General features: G+C 57.4%; 3 protein-coding genes across 6 annotated transcripts; all 3 read right to left on the reverse strand.

The window, feature by feature from the left end:
* Positions 1-86: 86 nt before the first annotated feature.
* On the reverse strand, positions 87-1,227 carry COX14 (cytochrome c oxidase assembly factor COX14). The gene is made up of 3 exons (XM_067314041.1): positions 1,200-1,227; positions 493-628; positions 87-415 (listed from the first exon to the last, which is right to left on the reverse strand). The coding sequence occupies exons 1-3, from the start codon at positions 1,224-1,226 to the stop codon at positions 240-242; spliced, it is 339 nt and encodes a 112-aa protein (XP_067170142.1). The 5' UTR covers position 1,227; the 3' UTR covers positions 87-239.
* Positions 1,228-1,355: 128 nt separating this feature from the next.
* GPD1 (glycerol-3-phosphate dehydrogenase 1) lies at positions 1,356-10,101 on the reverse strand. Of its 3 annotated transcripts, XR_001295177.2 has the most exons (10): positions 8,035-8,371; positions 7,408-7,634; positions 7,051-7,228; positions 6,292-6,432; positions 5,939-6,077; positions 4,730-4,842; positions 4,176-4,409; positions 3,876-3,982; positions 3,399-3,684; positions 1,356-1,392 (listed from the first exon to the last, which is right to left on the reverse strand). XR_001295177.2 is itself a non-coding variant. In XM_067314039.1 (9 exons), the coding sequence occupies exons 2-9, from the start codon at positions 7,446-7,448 to the stop codon at positions 3,588-3,590; spliced, it is 1,050 nt and encodes a 349-aa protein (XP_067170140.1). In that variant the 5' UTR covers positions 7,449-7,634; positions 10,074-10,101; the 3' UTR covers positions 2,092-3,587. The 3 variants fall into 3 exon arrangements, 2 of the variants coding, with proteins under 2 accessions (XP_067170140.1, XP_013816370.1); XM_067314039.1 differs by lacking the exons at positions 1,356-1,392; positions 8,035-8,371 and adding an exon at positions 10,074-10,101 and having other exon boundaries at positions 2,092-3,684; XM_013960916.2 differs by lacking the exon at positions 1,356-1,392 and having other exon boundaries at positions 2,092-3,684.
* Positions 8,454-14,904, reverse strand: SMARCD1 (SWI/SNF related, matrix associated, actin dependent regulator of chromatin, subfamily d, member 1). Of its 2 annotated transcripts, none has more exons than XM_067314038.1 (13): positions 14,737-14,904; positions 14,387-14,574; positions 13,506-13,548; positions 13,276-13,398; positions 12,843-12,965; positions 12,579-12,695; positions 12,168-12,269; positions 11,909-12,070; positions 11,697-11,794; positions 11,237-11,372; positions 10,770-10,892; positions 10,430-10,531; positions 8,454-10,190 (listed from the first exon to the last, which is right to left on the reverse strand). In XM_067314038.1, the coding sequence occupies exons 1-13, from the start codon at positions 14,902-14,904 to the stop codon at positions 10,137-10,139; spliced, it is 1,539 nt and encodes a 512-aa protein (XP_067170139.1). In that variant the 3' UTR covers positions 8,454-10,136. The 2 variants fall into 2 exon arrangements, with proteins under 2 accessions (XP_067170139.1, XP_067170138.1); XM_067314037.1 differs by having other exon boundaries at positions 10,770-10,922.
* Positions 14,905-16,453: the final 1,549 nt, after the last annotated feature.

Consider the following 16,453-nt stretch of genomic DNA (forward strand, 5'->3'; position numbering starts at 1 on the left):
CACTGGTGTAAAATTACATGAAAACATCAATCGCTGCCCCCCCGGAAGCTCCGCTCGCAGGAAACATGCAGCGCGTGACTGAGGCGTTTTGACAGACCGTTTTCTTTATTGGGCTCCGTTTCCCCCCTCGGCCCATCCCGGTAACGCCGGGCGCTGCGGGTCCTTCCCGGTCTGCTTGGACCGGCCCCGTCGGTTCGGTCAGGGCTGCCCGGGGTCGTCGGTGGGGGCCGGGGCCGCCCTCAGTCGTCGGCAGCAGCGGCGGCGGGCGCGGCGGCGCGGGCGCGGCGGCGCTCGAGCAGCCGGTAGGCGCGGGCGCCGCACAGGTACCCGCCGTAGAGCGTCAGGAGCATCATGGAGCCGGAGAAGGCCTTGTAGCCGAAGTCGGCCAGCTGCTTGGCGGACACCATGGCTGCGCCTGCAACACAAGGCCGCGCTCAGCGGGGGCGCCGTCCCTCCCCCCCCCCGCCGCCGTCCTCCCCCCCATCCCGGTACCTGCACCAGCCGTCGCGCTCCGCGGCCACCGGCGCGGCGCTCCCGCTGCAGTGCGCTTCCGGCTTCGCAGCGCCCGCCTCTTCCTGTCGCGTGGGGGGGGGGGGCGCCGCCGCGCTGCCTGCTGGGACTTGTAGTCCTGGGGGGGAGGCCGCAGCGCCGCCTCGCGGTTACCTCAGGCGCTCGCCGCGGCCTTCCAGGCCGTGGCAGCCCGGCCTGCCCCCCCTCAGCGCGGCCCCCCCCCCCCGGGGCCTGCCCCCCCTCATGGCCCCGGGCAGCGCGGCCTGTCGCCGTGAGGCGCCTCAGCCCCGCGCCGGGGCAGGCGGCGGCAGCCTCCCGCCTCGTGCCACCGCCAGCAAGGCTCCTTCGAGGCGACGCGACGCGAGGAGGCCGCGCTCCTCCGAGAGCTCCTTCAAGCCTCCTCGCCTCTGCCCCTCCCCGGGCCCCTGCACAGCGGCGGCTCCCGAGCCCTGAGCCGCGCAGAGCCTGCAGCACCCGGCTGTGCTGAGTCTGCAGAACATAACTCCGCGCGGCAAAGGGAAGATGTTTTATAGCTAAGCAACGCCAGCAGCAGCGCAAGGCAGGGCCTGTCTTCAAAAGCAAGAGATTCATGTGCTCTGGGTGCTGCTAAACTGCTGATAGTGGCTATAGAAACAAATTACTGCCAGCAGAGCTCAGTAGCTGTGATTCTGTATCAAAGAAACCCTCACGAGGAAGGATGCACAAAGCACCTCCATGTTAGCTCATCTAACAGCTAAATGCAAGTCCGAAGCCAAATTCCAGATCCTGCTGTAACTCCAGGCAGCTGCTGGCAAGATTTTTGCAAGCCGAGGTGAGAGACTGGACATGCTAGGAGCGAGAGCTCAGAGCACCTCTCACGTCCAAACACTTGCGCTGGAGCACCTGAAGACAAAGGGAAGGAGAAGTTGTGCAAGCCTGGTAGGAAGACACTGAACTTTATCATCTTCCAGCCTCCTTTAAGTTCCTCATGAGAGGAAGCCGACACTGGCTCCTTTCTGTACGACAGCTCAGTTGAATTTAAAGGTCGTAGGGTGCGTAGCGAGAATGCGTGTCTAATAAAAGGTACAGAAACAACTGCAGCGCTAGCAGATTAAATTGCCCTAGGGAGAGGCTGAGCGGAGGGCTAACAGTCCTGGAAAGGTCACTCAGAGCGAAGTGTACTTCAAAGAAAGGCAGGAACGAGGCAAGTCCAGGAGGGAAAAGGTTTTTGAGAGATCATTAAAACAACACGGCATTTCCCAAGAAGCCAAGACACCAGAGAAAGGGAGGCTGGGGCCCAGCTGGCCCACTGGGGTCCTGGCCCTGCTCCAGCAGGTCCCATATAAAAGAGTGAGGATTTTGTACCTAGTTAAGCCTTGCAGTCTCAACCCTCTTCAGTCCTACAGCCAAATTTTGACACCAGCACCACTGCTGAGAAAAGACAAGTGGGGACTTACGTTTTGTGGCTGAACATTGTCCCGCAGGGGCTTCCTCACCCATTTCCAGGACACCGTGCAAGGTGGCAGAGCCAGGAGGGAGCAGACAGTGCCCTGTTTTGCAAGTGCAGCAGACACCAGCCCAGAGACAAGGACGCACTGGAACCACAGAGCAAAGGGTGGGTCTCCCCTCCCCAAATTTATTATTTTAAACATTCATAAAGTACACTGCTAGTCAGAGACCCAGTGGCACTAGGACCCGGAGCTCTGGTGGACAGCGAGACCAGCAGCAGCTCCTGCCTGCCAGCCCAGACAGGGATCAGTGACCCGTTGGACACCGGCCTGCGCAACCATGAGCACAGAGCGGAACAGCTTCAGAGGACAGAGAGGCACGTGGGTGAGCGGCTGGACAAGGGGCAGGTTTCAAAGGCACAACACACAGCACGAGGCACGGAGACCTCTGTCCTCTCTTGTGATGGTGGAAGCCTCCCTGTACCTCCGGGGATTGCACGTCCGTTGCTGCCCCTTGAGCTGGCAGGCAGCTTCCAGCACTCCCACGGGAGGGGCAGCAGGGAAAGTGTGGAACCTGCTCTCTCTTCTCAGCTCCTATAAAGCCATGCGTAGAAGCAAAGATTGGGCTAAGGCACAGACTGGAGCAAGCTGGAGAAAAAGCGAAAAGCTGCTGAGGATCATTTGTTTAAAAGCAACACGGCCCAACTGCTTTGGCAGGTACGCTGCTGAGGGATTCACAGCCTGCCAGCTGCTCAGAAAGAATTTGGGGCAGTTGGTCCCTGCATTGCCAAAGCAGACAGAGGCCAAACAGATACGAGGGAGAAAGGCCGTCCAGGGACAGTCAGTTGTCCTGGAACTAGCACAGCCAAATCTGTGACAAAAGAGGAGTTCCCTGGTGCGGAGGCCAGGTTTGACTGCGAGAGCAAAAAGCCAGAAAGGGAGCTCTGAAGTCTCCAAGGGTTCGGAGCCCCCGGAGCTGCCCTCACGCAGGGCGAGCGTTGGCTGTGCTGTTCACCAGGGGCAGCTGGTGGCAGCTGGGGAAGCAGCGCGTGGCAGGGTGGCAAAGCACACTATTTTCTGTGCTGGTGCATCTTAGAAGGAGGAGTGATTCTCCTCCCCTTCAAAAGTCCTCAGGAGCTTCGATCACGTCGGTGGAGCCTGGCAGGGACCTGTCCCCTCTCCGTGAGGTGGGTAAGCCAAAAGGAACAGCAGCAAGCAGGAAAGGACCTGTGTCACATGAAGTGGCCCCATGGGGCTAAAAGCAAAGCTTGTCCCCACAGACAGCGCCTCCTGCGCAGCCCCTATTGACCAAGATGACCTGGCAGAGTCCCGCTGAGAACCGAACCCATCACAGCGAGAGGAAGAGAGAGGAGGAGGATGCCCAGCCTTCCTCAGGACAGACCCGAGGCAGCAGCAGAAGCTACGTGAGCCCTGCAGAGAGAGGGGGAGAGCAGCAGGTACCTCCGTGCAGACGCCCGGCGCAGGCTGGCAGTCTCCGGGGCTGAGGAAGGGAACCTCTGCCCTTCCAGCGCTCTGCAAAGGCTCCCAGAAATCCAGACTCCTTACAAAGCTGTAGCAGCAGCAAGGTGGTGCAGGCAGGGGCGTGCTGCTCCTCTCAGCGGGATTAACGGCTTCGCAGGCGGAGCTGCCTTACATGTGTACAGGGTGGTCCTGGAGGCACTTGATGATGTCAGCAACAGGTTTGCCCTCGTAGCAGATCTGATACACGGCTGTGAAGAGGGGGAACCTGCGGGCAGATGAACAAAGTCACCCCCTGCCCTGTGACCAGGACTGGCAGGGTGAAAGCACCTCAACTTCTCTTGCGACATGCAGGACCGCTGGCAGGGTGGGTTTCCCCTCCCACATCTGCAGGAAAGATCCCAGCCCAGCCCCGAGAGAGCAGACGTGGGAGACGAGAGGTGGCCGGGGAGCACTCACTTCTCCACTGCGTTCTTGCTTTTGAGGATGTGATGCAGCTCAGCAGACGTCTGGGGACCCTGCAGCTTCTGCCCGTTCAACATCTCCTTCTCCAGCTGCTCAATAGACTGCAACAATCCAACAGTGAGGCAGCTGCACCCTGCAACCCCATCCTCTGCCCTGAGTTTCCTCCCTGGAGCCGGGCTGTGGCACTGGACCAGCGGAAGCAGGGTGCCACAGTGCGAGTCAGCTCCACCCCGCTGCCAGCTCAGCCCGCAGGTCCCGATGTCCCCTTGTTGCCTGCTTCCCTCCTCCGCTCACCTTCCCCGTCTTGGCAAAAGCCTCGGCCACCTTGCGGTTGCGGCCGCCGTAGCACGTGGTGATGAGGTCTGCGACCCCACAGCTCTCCAGGAACGTGGAGGGGGAGACGGGGCCCTTGCAGAAGAGTTTGGCGAAGTCGATCATCTCCATCAGTCCCAGACGGATCACGGCAGCCTTCGTGTTGTCCCCAAAGCCAAGCCCGTCACAGAAACCTGCCCCAACAGCCACTACGTTCTGGAAGAGGACAATGGCACAGAGGGATCGGTTCCCAGCGGAGCCCAGAGCTTTGCCACATCCACAAGCTGCCTGCGTGATCCCAAGCACAGGCTCCTGCCTTTGCTAGTGACCATCGTCTCTCCAAGCAGCCAAACAGGACACGCGTGCAGCTGTCTCCAAAGCCTGGCCTTTGGCCCAACCATCTCAACATGCCACAGCGCAATATCCAGGGGCTTCATTCAGCCGGCAGCCTCCTCCCCGCAGCTCCCTGCGGGGCCCGCGAGAACTGCCGGCTTTGCTAACCGAGCCCTGCAAACCCGGCCGAGCGGCTCACCCACCTTGAGAGCCCCACAGATCTCTACGGTGTCCGCTTCCTGCACCACGCTGACGCGGAAGTTCGGCGTCTGCATCAGCTCCTTCAGAATCTGCCCGTTCTGCACGTTCTTGCAGCCTGACAAGACAAAGGGAGTGGGAGGAAGGTGACGGGGAGGATCCTAAAGCAGGGTTGCGCTGTTCTCCTGCCTGCCGGTGTGTTCCTGCAGCGCGGCGCTTGGAGCTACTGCAGCGAGGGGAACCTGTTACCCAACCGCTGGATGCTGCTAAACATTTGCAGGTACGTGAAGTGCCAAGCGCACGTCGCCTGGCCGATAAGCAAGGTTGCAACCCTGGAATTCCCAGAAGAGCAGGACAATCCCTGGTGCTGTGCCGAGCGGGACAGAAGTGACATGTGCCCAGTAGATTAAAGGTGTCTTCAGAGGTTGTAAACTCTGAGTTAGAGACTGCTGTTTTCTTTGTTCCTGCAGCGCCCTGCACAAGGGCATTTCTGTGTGCTAGCAATAACAGTGTGCTCTGCTTACGCCTCTCCAGTCCCTGCAGCCTCCTGCATGGACTATTTGCTTTTGTTTAAAATACGGACACCTTGAATCCTGTAACTTCTAACCCAGCGAACTGTTCCGTTGCTTTTGGATGCTTTGAATGAGTCACAGACAGGATGCAGGATGTGAGGAACAGTCACTGCATGAACTTTCAGGCAGCCCTGCTGGTAAGAACGTGAGACCCAGGTGAGTGTCCCCAGAAGCCCAGGGCAATGTAGCTAGGTGAGCTCAGCTTATTTCCTAAAGGGTCTCTCAGGTCAGATGGACTTGCTCGCTTGTTGATCAGTCAGAGAGGCAGAAAGCTGGAAAACCATCAGATTTCTGCCTTCAGCCAGGACGTGACCCCCAGCTGGGCTTTCGCTTACTGGTAGGAGAGTTGACCCTAGCAGGGACTGGCCCCGTCCCTTTCGTTTGTGGCAGGAGACTGGCTGATGCTCCGAGTCCCTGCTGGCAGCAGCTTTCACACTACTTTTAATGAGGTGAGCAATCGTGTCGCAAACCCTGCGAATGAGTTCAACATCCAGCTCCCGTGGAGTCTCGCTGCCTCCACAAGGGAAAAGGGCCGGCTCACCCCGGACGGGAGTAGTTTAAGCTGCACCGCGTTCCCCCCTTTGCCTCTTCCCGCTCATCAGAAATGAGGTCTGCTAGTGAGGAGGGCTGGTGGCTGCTTACCGATGGTGGTTTCGCAGAACTTCTCGTCTGCCACTTCATTAGCAATGTTGGCCCCCATGAGGACACTCATCTCTATGCCCAGTTTCTCATGGATAATGTCCGAGATCAGCTTTAGCCCCTCTGGTCCTTCGTCCACTCCCTGGGACACAACCAGGGACAGAGATGATCATGCGTCCCCCCCACCAGGGACCTGGCCCTACCTGCCCTGATCCCCTCGTTCCCTGTACTGGATCTCATCGCGACGGTCCCCGCAGTGCCAGCCCCACGGCCCCCTCTCCCCCCGCCTCCTTGTACAACTCGGAGCCGGGTCGCTGCCGGCGAGGCCGCCTCGGCAGCGCTCCTCCTGCTCGCACCTTGATGAGCGACAGCCCGATAGCGTCTTTCTTCACGTGACCCTTGAGCTGGTCGCAGACTTTGCCGATAAACTGGTGGGGCACCACGAACAGGAGGATGTCAGCCCCCGCGCAGGCTTTCAGCAGGTCCGGCTCTGCCACCTGCAGAGAACACGGCTGTCACCAAGGACTCGTGCCTTCAGTTCTGCGGTGACAGGGGCCGGCCCCGGGCCGGGACAGGGGCAGAGGGGACGCAAGGTCAGTGCCCCACGAGTTCCCCTTCCCGAGGCCCAGGGAGCTGCAGGTCTGGCAGGGCAGAGGGGCTGGAGCACGGCAGGGCGAAAGGCTCAGCCGGGGAGAGCCGGTCCTGAGAAGGCAGCAGGGGCAGAGCAGAGAGCTGTGATCTTTCTGGGGATCTCGGTGGCCTCCTGGGGGGCTGAGGGGGCAGCAGGACCCACAGGCTCTCTGTGCACTGCCAACGCCAACCCAGAGGCAGCCGCATGGCTTCAAGCCCAGCCCCCGGGACACCGGAGCAGGGGCAAAGGTGGCAGGGAGAGCAGCCAGGGCTGCAGCTCGTCCAAGCGCAGCGCAAGGTCACCGCGAGCGCGTAACCGAGCCCTGGGCAGCCCGGTGCATCCCTGCCGCTACGTACCCGGCTCCCAGCGCCCTGTGGGCTCCAGCACCGCCCAGCACCGTGATTTATTACCGGCCAGCAGGGAGCCCAGCTGTGAACACTGGACCTTGCACTCAGCAAAGAGGCCCCCAGCGGGCTGCACTCACCACGTTGGGGGGCAGCTTGTGCCCTGGCAGGTACTTGACGTTTTCGTGCTCCGTGTTGATGATGTCGGTGAGCCGCCGGCCGCCCACCTCCTCCTCCAGCACCCACATGCTCACCCGGTTCTCGAAAGCGCCCAGCTGCGCCGCGTTGCTGCCCACGATCTTGGCAATGGCCGAGCCCCTGCGCGGGCAGAGCAGAGCCGTAGGCGGCAGGCACCGAGGCCACCAGCACGTGCCGGGGCCGTCGGTGCGCCGCAGGTCACTGGTGCAGGGGTCCTGGGGCACCGGGTGCATGGGGGAGGAAGGGGGCCGCGCGGTGCTCAGCGAGGGGGATCGGGGGCCGGGGCAGCGGGTGCTCACCAGTTGCCGGAGCCCACGATGCAGACCTTTCTGCCGCCCATGGTGCAGGGAGCCGGGGCACTGTGTGGCGCTGAGCCTGACGCCGCTATTTCAGGGCGGCCGGGAGCAGGGGCGGCCCCAACCCGCCTCTGGCTCCGCCTGGGGCAAGCGGGTGTCCGTGCTGGGTCCCCCCCTCTGCCTGGCGGGAGGCAACGCGCAGGGCAGCGCTGGAGGCACAGATTACTCCCCTGAAGCAAAGGTGAAATAGCTCAGATCCCAAACCTCAGCAGAGCCAGCAGTCATGACTACCCAGCCTCCCTCCTCCCCCTTTTTCTGCAGGGAAATGGATCCCCTCTTCCCAAGAAACGAGAGCGCCTTTTTTCAAGCGAGAAACATGAACCATCTGACTGCAGACCCGGGACAACTCCAGCGCCAATGTCACAGCGTAAGCAGCAGCACTAAGTGCTCGACCTCAGGCAAACTGCCCTTCTGCACGCAGAGGACCTCTTCCCTCGGAGCACGGCTGTACAGGCTCCGTAAAGCATTACATTCCTACTCTTATAAACAATGACTCAAATGGTTCTGTGGGGCAGGATCAAAAGCTGTTAGGAGAATAATGCCTTTCACATAGCTTTAAAGCAAACTTACATAAATGTTAATAGTTTCTTCAGAATTGTGCGTAATGCCCGTGGGGCTTATAAAAGGCTGTCACCATTCTGTAAGGCAGCAGAAGAGCGTGGAAACTAGGCCGTCTAGATTTTATCAGCAGCTTGGCCACTGGATTTCCAGTTTTACTCAAGTTACTTTGCCTGTTTACCACAAAAGGAATTGGCAAAGGCTTAGCAGACTCTGCAAGTCAGAGGAGTTCCTCACATGAAAGGAAGGCACTGTATAAAAGGCCAAAGTGTGAAGAACATTTTCTCTCTAGTTTCTTATCCCAGTTGGCTTTGTTAAGAAGAAAAAAAAAAAGGAAATAATCTGTCCTTCCTAGGCAAGTACACAGTGACATCCACCGAAGCAGCTGCTGAGAGAAAGCTTGCTGTCAGCACAGAAGGAGGGAGAACAGCTTCCTTCACAGGAGGCTTTTATTAAAACTGGGTGACGTCTACAAGGATACAGTACAAAAAAAATTTTGGTCCATGGAAAAAACCATAATCAGTTAAGAAAAGCAGTTACTCTGCAACAGCTATGTTTGCCTACGCAGTATTCAGCATCCTTCACGTGTGATTACCCTGAGGAGTCAGTGGCTGCTTCGTCAGCACCAAGACCTTCACCCCAGTACCACAGAGGAGCCATTTCATAAGGGGGGGGGGGGGGAAGGAGAAGGGAAGTCAAGAGTCTATTACTCACAGACATGTAGTAACACAGACACAAGGAGTAGGGCCACCCAGGCTCCCAAATTCATAGTAAGCTTCCCAACCACACCAAGACAGGTGTGGGTATGAGGGGGGCTTGTCAGTAACATGATTTTGCAGCTATCTCCAAGAGAATATGACCAACTTTCAAGTTCATTTGCATTTCAGTCCCGAGCAGAAATACTGAGATCCAGGTTAAGAGAAACCATTCTCTTATGCCTGACCACTAATTAATTCACTATTAATTCATTCCATGAAGAGGCATCTGGGCTGCTACTCCCCAAGGTAGAGAAAATCTACTTGTACATTCCTGATTCATGCTGGGCCTCATGGCAGCCCCAGAACCTAAAACTCTGCCTAAATAGGAGCTTCAGCATGGAAACCTCTGCTAACTCGCATATGCTTGCAGCTACGTCCATCCCCAAAGACTGTCCCGTTACACCCTCAGATCCACATCAAGGAGTCTCTGGTCCCCACAGCAAATGACACAGGATAACTGTCCCAAAGGAATGAGCCTGTATCATCGCGCTCCTGCACAGTTCCACCGGGCAGTTGCTGCATCCCCTCTCCCTGCTACAGGGAGAACAAGCAGCCAGACGGCTTGCTGGAACCGCAAGTGGAGGTCTTCTGAAGTGCAGTGAAGTCTCACCGCTCCAATGCTTCCACATCCCTGCCTTGAGCCAATGCCTTGTCTCCCCTGCGATCCCAGCCTAGGACAGCCTGCCGAAGAACATGAAGGAAGCAAGGAAAAAAAAAAAGGGGACAAGGGAAGAAGCAATTCTCTACACAGTCCAGTAACTCTTCCTCAAGGAGGAGAGTGACCTATGAGGCAGCCCAGTGCAGCAGCACCCTCTGAGCGAGGGAGGGGAGGGCAGGGAGGTATGTCAGCTCATGGCATACTGCCCACTACATCTCCTGGCACCTTGCTATAAAATGAAGCAGGGAAGAGCCTAGTCACAGAACTCCATCCCTACAGTAGATCCAGGCTTCCCAGACCCAGGTCTCGCATGTGCCACAACTAGATGCTAGCTGAGGAGGAAAGGGCTGTGGTTTCTGAACTTGAGAGAGGCTCCAAGTCAGCAGTCATACTGGCTACTGGGGACACTACAGGCAATGCAGAGTCAAGGGGAGGCTCTCAGAAGCCTTGGGACTGACAAGGCAACAGTCAGGAAGAAAACCAGGTAGAAGTGTGTGCTCATTGGAGCCTGTCTGCTTGCCACACCCCAGAAGACCCCAGGTGTCCTGGAGTTGCCCCAAGAGGGACAATGCCAGGATGGATAATGGTGCAGGCCTCAGTGCCGGAGTGGGATTGTGTGAGCCTTAACAGCATACTCTGCAGCTCTCTGTCTCCACAAGTAGCTGTGATGCCTTCTGGTTGGGGAGGAGTGGAGCAGCCTATGTGTTACGGATTCCCAGGGCCTGCTCCAATTCCTGCCGCCTTTGCTGCACCTGCAGGACAAGCCAGAGTCATAGCATTAATATTCTCAGACTGCACAGCAGGGCAGTGTCCAAGTAAGAAAGGCCCCAGCTGGAAAAGGGTGAACACAAACTGGGACCAAGGTTTATCAGCAGAGTCTGCAAGCGAAGCTTAGCACTGCCACTTTTTACTGGCAGTATCTGCCCCCGAGGAGTGACATGTACCCTTAGCCACCAGGTGTGGAGGGGAACCCCTGCCCGGAGACACTCACCTTGGAGTAGAAGTATCTGCACACAGCTTCCTGAGCCCACGGCTGGAAGTAGAACTCAGCTCTACGCTCCTCCTCAGGATTCCCAACAACGTCAGTCATCGTCTGGAGAGCACCAAGGACAGAACGGTTCAGGGAGCACCGAAGCTCTGACTGTGCTGAGCAAACCCCCACCCCCTCCCATTTCTTCAAAGAAACTTCAGTACAGTCAGGTCAGGTTATGCTCGACTCCAATTCTAGTCTTGGTTTCTGAGCAGCAAATTGTCTCTCTCTGTGTGGGAGCTGGTTCTAACAAGGGAAGCCTGTGACTGGATCCACCTTCCACACAAGGCAAAACTTTTACCTTCAAATCCCGGCACTGGGACTGCAGCCAGTCATTGATGAAGCCCTGAGGGTCTCGGGCAAAGCTCAGCATGAACTCTCGCTGGGTCTTCAGCTGGTTAATTGTTTCTATTGTTTCATGGATCTGAAAGACAGGCGCACAGCAACAAGACTGCTGAACAGGGGAAAAAGAGGGGAAACATCAAGAGGTCCAAAACATGAAGGTGAATTCTGATACTCCTTGGTTAACCTATACATATCAGATAGAATTCTCAATTCTGTTTCCTGTGTTACCAGTTTTCCCACTGACCATTTGCTTTAAAACTTGGTTTCTAGGTAAAGCCACCCATTTCTAACCACGACTGACTCCACGCCAGATCCCAAATGCAGAGCATGTGCTGAACTCCTGTCCTACTCAGAGCTCAGCTGCTCCAAGGACACATTCATATCCAGCAATGAGGAGGGCAGAAACAAAGGAGCTCTTCCTACCTTGTTATCCAGAGCAGCAATTTCCTGTTGACTGGCTGTAGATAGCAGGAAGGAATTCATCTGAGTCTTCAAAGTATCATCCACCTCCACATCAATGTCATAGCAGGCTGTTTTCTTCTGGTCATTTGGGTCAACACTAAGGGCAACCACAAGAAAAAAACTGAAACAATCAGTAGCTCAAGACAGCACTGAACTGTAGCTCCTCTAGGACGCTGCAGCGTACGGACTGCAGGCAGCGACACGGCAAGCTAGTGTTGGCATCACCTCTAACACCAGCCAGCAGAGCCCCACTGGTGGCTTTGCAGCACAGGGACGTGTTCTTGCACAAAGAAATGATGGCAGGCAATACAGGGAAAGTGCTACTGAAAAATCAACATATTATAACACCTTCCTGTACCAGGCTCATCCATTCTTTCCACCCTTTTTCGTAGAAATATGAACTCAAGTGGACCTGTCTCACCTGATCACATGGTTAATGATGATTGGTTCTGGGGGCATAAGCAACGCGTGAAGTCTTTGTGGGATTTCAGAGAACTTCATCCGCTGAGATTCAAATATCTGTGACAGAAACACAGGGCTAAGGGAAGGAGCAGGAGCTCAGTGCCAGGGATCACTGGCTGCTAACAGAGAAAAGCTGAAACAGTCGCTTGTTCCAGCCACGGACACTGTTACCTGCTGGAGGTATTTGTCACAGATGACATACTCCCGCTCATGGGGGTCCTGGAGCTTGTGGGTCTTAATATATTGCCACAATGCCTGGATGATCACTGGACGAGTCTGAGTGTGAATCCCCAGGAGCCGAGCCAAGCGGGGATCCAATTTGAACTGGGGAGGCTGAAACAAAAAGCACAGAAAGATGAGATGGGAACGTGGTGACAGACGGGGCTCAGCAAACGCTGCCTGCCCAGCAATGTTGTTCCAAACAGCTTACCTGGTAATCGAGCATCAGAAGCACAGTACAGCGCACATTTACATCTCCCGGCCTCTTCACCTGGAAACCATCTGTCTCCTGAGTCGTAGCAGTCCTGTGCCACTGGGACACACAGAACAGGAGAGCGCGTTCAGTGGCACCTACACTCTTGGCTCCCTTTGCTCCTGCTTGGTACCCGACACGCTCACCCGCCTACAAAGAGTTAGTCTTAATCCCATATATAGTTTGACACAAGAGTTAATGCACTTGCTCAGGCCCCCAGCAAGTCAATGGAAAAGCTAAGATTTCAATAGCTCCTGGCTCCCAGCCACTTGTTCAAGCCGCCACTACCTCGAGACACGAATGACATCCAAATCCTGTCTGCTGAACAACAACCCGCTTTTAGAGACAGTACAGCAAAAAGCAGCTCACCTCTACCAGGTGATTGTCTGGGCCGTACAGGTCTTTATCAAGTTCAATGACCAGAGATTTAAAGAAGGATGAGAACTTTCTTTTCTGTTTGGTGGCATCATATTTAGACAAAGCAGACTGCAAGCAACACAGGAAGGAAGAGTGTTAGGAGAGCTAATCTCAGTACTTGGCGGTGGACCTAGAGCCCCATTTAGCTTATTTTATCCAGAGACATCAACACATGTCTCCTTTTCTCCCTAAAGGGGCTGGGTGTCTCACACTCACATCTTCTAGCAGCCTTCCTTCCACCCGAAGCTCCCAGGAGGCAACTGTTCCTTCACCATCCTCTGCATCTGACTTGGCTGGATTGAAGGTATTGGAGATAAAAATACGTAGCTTTCGCTTTTGCTAAGAGAAAAAGCATCAGCTAAATGTTAATTCTGAAATAAAGAACTATCTTGCTTATGTTTTGCTGAAGCTAAGAGGCTCAATATCCTTATCTGTTTCATATTCCACCTCTCCCAGGACAGGCAGCAAGGAAAGAGGAACATCAGGCATTCCTGGCTCTGCTCCTTGGTCGATGTCTAGACTATTAAGGTTCCTGATACACCATGCTTACAGGGACAGGACCCAAGTTTCAGTGTGCTCCTGCTCTCTTAACTAAGGTAAGAGTCTCCAAACCTTGCTTACAGGAACGTTGAACATGATCCTCCTCTACCTTAATGGGTCGCTTCAAGGCCTCTTGAATATCCAGGCGTTTCCGCATGATCGTCTGGTCCAATTTCCTTTCGAAGGCCAGCAAGTCCATATAGGCCTGAGACTCAGGTACGAGCTCGCGAATCTACAGCAGAGCACAAGCCAGTCAAGAATGCAAATCCCCGTTAACTCCCCCGCACTTCTCCAACCTACTGCATCTCAACAGAGGCAGCGAAGGCACGTGCCACTCACCCTCTGAGGTAGAATTTTGTCAGCCATCTTCTTCTTTTTAGCGCTGTTAAGGAAGGAGATGCACACACACACGCATTAAAAGGGCAACTACTCTGTCCCGTGTAACTGCAGGCGTTCGTGAAGGGCGCGAGGATGATGGGTAAGTCCCTGGTTTAGCGCTGCAGCATTAGCAGTGCTCTTAGCCTGGGTGCCGGCCTTCAGTCCAGCCTCTCGTTTTCCAAGGCTCTTACTACTGCCAGTCCCCACGCGCAGGCAGGCTCTTTATTCCCTACAGCCCTGCGCTGCAGAGCTGACAAACGCTGCAGCACCGTGACTAACCGACTACCTGAATGTCTCACATCCCCTGCGAGAGCTTGAGAAGTGGGGTAACGTCACGTTGGAAAGGGTGTGCTCTAATATCGAACCAAAGTGACTCTCAAGCCTAATTTAGCTTCAGCGTGACACGCTTTAAACCAAGAAATGAGTTAATAATGATAAGGCTGCCATTATACCGCCAGAAACATAACAAATTTGCCCTTGTCTAGCAGCTGCGCGTTAATACTTTTGTTGGCTGGAAGCTCCCCTCTCCCAAACAAGTCACTGCACAAGGAAGCTCGCGTCCCTTTGAGCCGCCCAACAAGAAGCGGCGGTGAAGAGGCCAGGCACGGCACGAAGGCAGCGTGCCCCGGGCTGCCGCGGAACAGAAGCGCATTGTGCTGCCGGGAGCAGAGCCGCAACCGCCACGCTCCCGCTGCTTCAGCCGCTCGCGCCCCGATCCCGGGGCGGGGGGTGGAATCACCGGCCCCTACCCGCACCCCCGGGGGCTTTAAGGGAGGGAGGGGCAACGCGTCCGGGCCCCGGTGCCCGGGGGCGTCCCGGTGCCCGGGGATGCCGGTCCTTACTTGTGGTTGCGGTTGGGCACGGCCTGCGGCTGCACCTGCTGGAGCTGCTGCGGCGCCGGTCTCTTGCGGGCCTGGTCCAGACCGGCCTGCGCCATCCCGGGCCGCACCGCCGGGCTCCCGCCGTAGCCCGGCGGCCCCATGGAGGGGCCCTGCGGCGTCAACCGGCTGCCCGGGAGCATCCCGGGGCGCTGCGGAGGGAAAGAGACCGGTCTAGTGCCCGCCGGGAGGGGGGGGGCAGTGCCCGTGCCCGTGCCCGTGCCCGTGCCCGTCCTCGTCCCCGTCCCCGTCCCCGCCGCCCCCCGCCCCGCCCCGGATAACGGCGGCCGCGCGCGCCCCCTCCCCCGCCTCACCGGGTAGGCGGCCCCCGGCAGCGGCGAACGATACAAGCCTTGTCCCGGAGCCGGGCCCATGCGAACCGGCCCGCCCGGCGTGCCCGGCCCTAGCGCGGCAGCCCCGGCGGCGGCCCCGCCGCCACCGCCGCTGGGAGTCACCGCCTGGAAGCCCGCCCGCGCCGCCATCTTCTCCCAGCACAAAGGGGAGCGGGCCGGAACCGGACGCCGGCCATAGAGAGCCCGCGCGGGGCGCCGCGCTAGAGCGCCGCCGCCCGCCCCCTGCCGGCTGGAGGACCGCACTGCCGGGCGGGGAGGGAGCTGAGGGGGGTCCAGTGGGGGGGGGGCAGGGTCCAAAGGGGGCTGGGGGGTCTTTGGGGGAAGTTTCCGGGTCCATGGGGGGCTGCAGGGTTTGGGGGGGGCTCCATTGGGGCGGGGGGGGGCCAGAAGGTGTTTGGGGGGGTCTGTGGGGGGTGCAGGGTCCATAGAGGGCTGGGGGGAGATGCAGGATCTTGGGGGGGGGGGCTCCAGGGAAGTTGCCGGGTCCATGGGGGGCTGTAGAGGGTGCAGAGTCTGGGGGGGGGGGTGCTCCATGGGGGGCTGGGGGGGGGTGCAGGGTCTTGGGGAGGCCGTGAGGGTCTTGAGGAGGTGCAGGGTCTGGGAGGGGTCAGTGAGGGGTGCAGGGTCCACGGGGGGCAGTGGGGGGGGTGCAGGGGCCGTGGGGAGGCTGGGAGTCCATGGGGGGGCCTGTGGGGTTTCGGGGTCCTGGGGGCGTTGGGGCAGGTCCGTGGGGAGCAGGGTCTGGAGAGCTGTATTCCTTTTCTGTTCTTTATCCCCTGCACGCGCCTCCAGCTCGTACCTGCCTGTGTCAGCACGCAGCAGCTAAAAGACTCTGTCTAGAGGGTGATGGTGCTCCGCAGGGGGACACAGTTATCCCGAATACCTCCTCCAAGGTCATGCCGAATTAGTCTTCGCGCGTGGGTATGCGTGAGTTAACTTAGGGGCTTGGACGATGTTCAGAATAGGATTTCTGACAGCGATTCTCGAAGGCTGGAGGCAGAAACCTTCTCCTGGTACCTGGGGTTTGAACCTCGGGGGCGACTGGACCAAGAGGGGGATTCGTGGGTGCAAGACCGCCAGGGCTCTGCCACCGGTCAGGTAGTTGGGGCCGACCGTGTTCAGGAGTCGGTTTGTTCAGGTTTGGGCTGAACACCCAGGTGAGGGGCTCCCGTCTCCCTCAGCGGCGGCTTGGGCTGCTACAGGCAGCACGGTGTTAGATTTAAAGGCTGCTTCCTGCAAATATCAGCATTAAGCTCCCTCTTCCCTCGAGCACTTACCCTTGTGGTTGCTCGGAGAGAAAAGGGACACAAATGCAGCCGACATTAATTTGGGGGGGGGGGGAACAAGTGAACAGTCACACCACAAGCATTAATTAAGCAATTAATGATGGTCATGGATCATTTAGGAGGATGTCCTGTACAGTGCATGGCACTGTTGACTGAGCAGAGAAGCGGGGATGTGTTGGTACCTTCTCTGCCAGCTACGGTATTTCCTATCCTCAGTGAAAAGCACAAAGCTTCAAGCACAGCCATTAACTGTTGTCTCAGCATCCATGTGTCCGTGCAATTAATTTAATGCCACCTCCAACGGGCTTGGCGCCCAGCTGCCTTATGAAATATTCATGGGGAGGAAAAGCGGTGGAACTTATCTGCTCCGTATTGTTTGGATGCAACTTTGA

The sequence above is a fragment of the Apteryx mantelli genome, chromosome 33 (assembly GCF_036417845.1).
Source record: "Apteryx mantelli isolate bAptMan1 chromosome 33, bAptMan1.hap1, whole genome shotgun sequence".
Classification (NCBI taxonomy): Eukaryota; Metazoa; Chordata; class Aves; order Apterygiformes; family Apterygidae; genus Apteryx; species Apteryx mantelli.

Coding starts and splice junctions, on each gene's coding strand:
- COX14 (XM_067314041.1), bottom strand. CDS start 1,226: ATGGAGGTGCTTTGTGCATCCTTCCTC. Junction 629..1,199: donor TGCTTTGTGCATCCTTCCTC/GTGAGGGTTTCT, acceptor CCTCCCCCCCAG/GACTACAAGTCCCAGCAGGC. Junction 416..492: donor GAGCGCGACGGCTGGTGCAG/GTACCGGGATGG, acceptor CTTGTGTTGCAG/GCGCAGCCATGGTGTCCGCC.
- GPD1 (XM_067314039.1), bottom strand. CDS start 7,448: ATGGGCGGCAGAAAGGTCTGCATCGTGGGCTCCGGCAACTG. Junction 6,433..7,050: donor ACAAGCTGCCCCCCAACGTG/GTGAGTGCAGCC, acceptor TGTTCTCTGCAG/GTGGCAGAGCCGGACCTGCT. Junction 4,410..4,729: donor AGATCTGTGGGGCTCTCAAG/GTGGGTGAGCCG, acceptor GTCCTCTTCCAG/AACGTAGTGGCTGTTGGGGC.
- SMARCD1 (XM_067314037.1), bottom strand. CDS start 14,904: ATGGCGGCGCGGGCGGGCTTCCAGGCGGTGACTCCCAGCGGCGGTGGC. Junction 12,966..13,275: donor CCTTGAAGCGACCCATTAAG/GTAGAGGAGGAT, acceptor TTTTTCTCTTAG/CAAAAGCGAAAGCTACGTAT. Junction 12,696..12,842: donor AAGGAAGGCTGCTAGAAGAT/GTGAGTGTGAGA, acceptor TGTTGCTTGCAG/TCTGCTTTGTCTAAATATGA.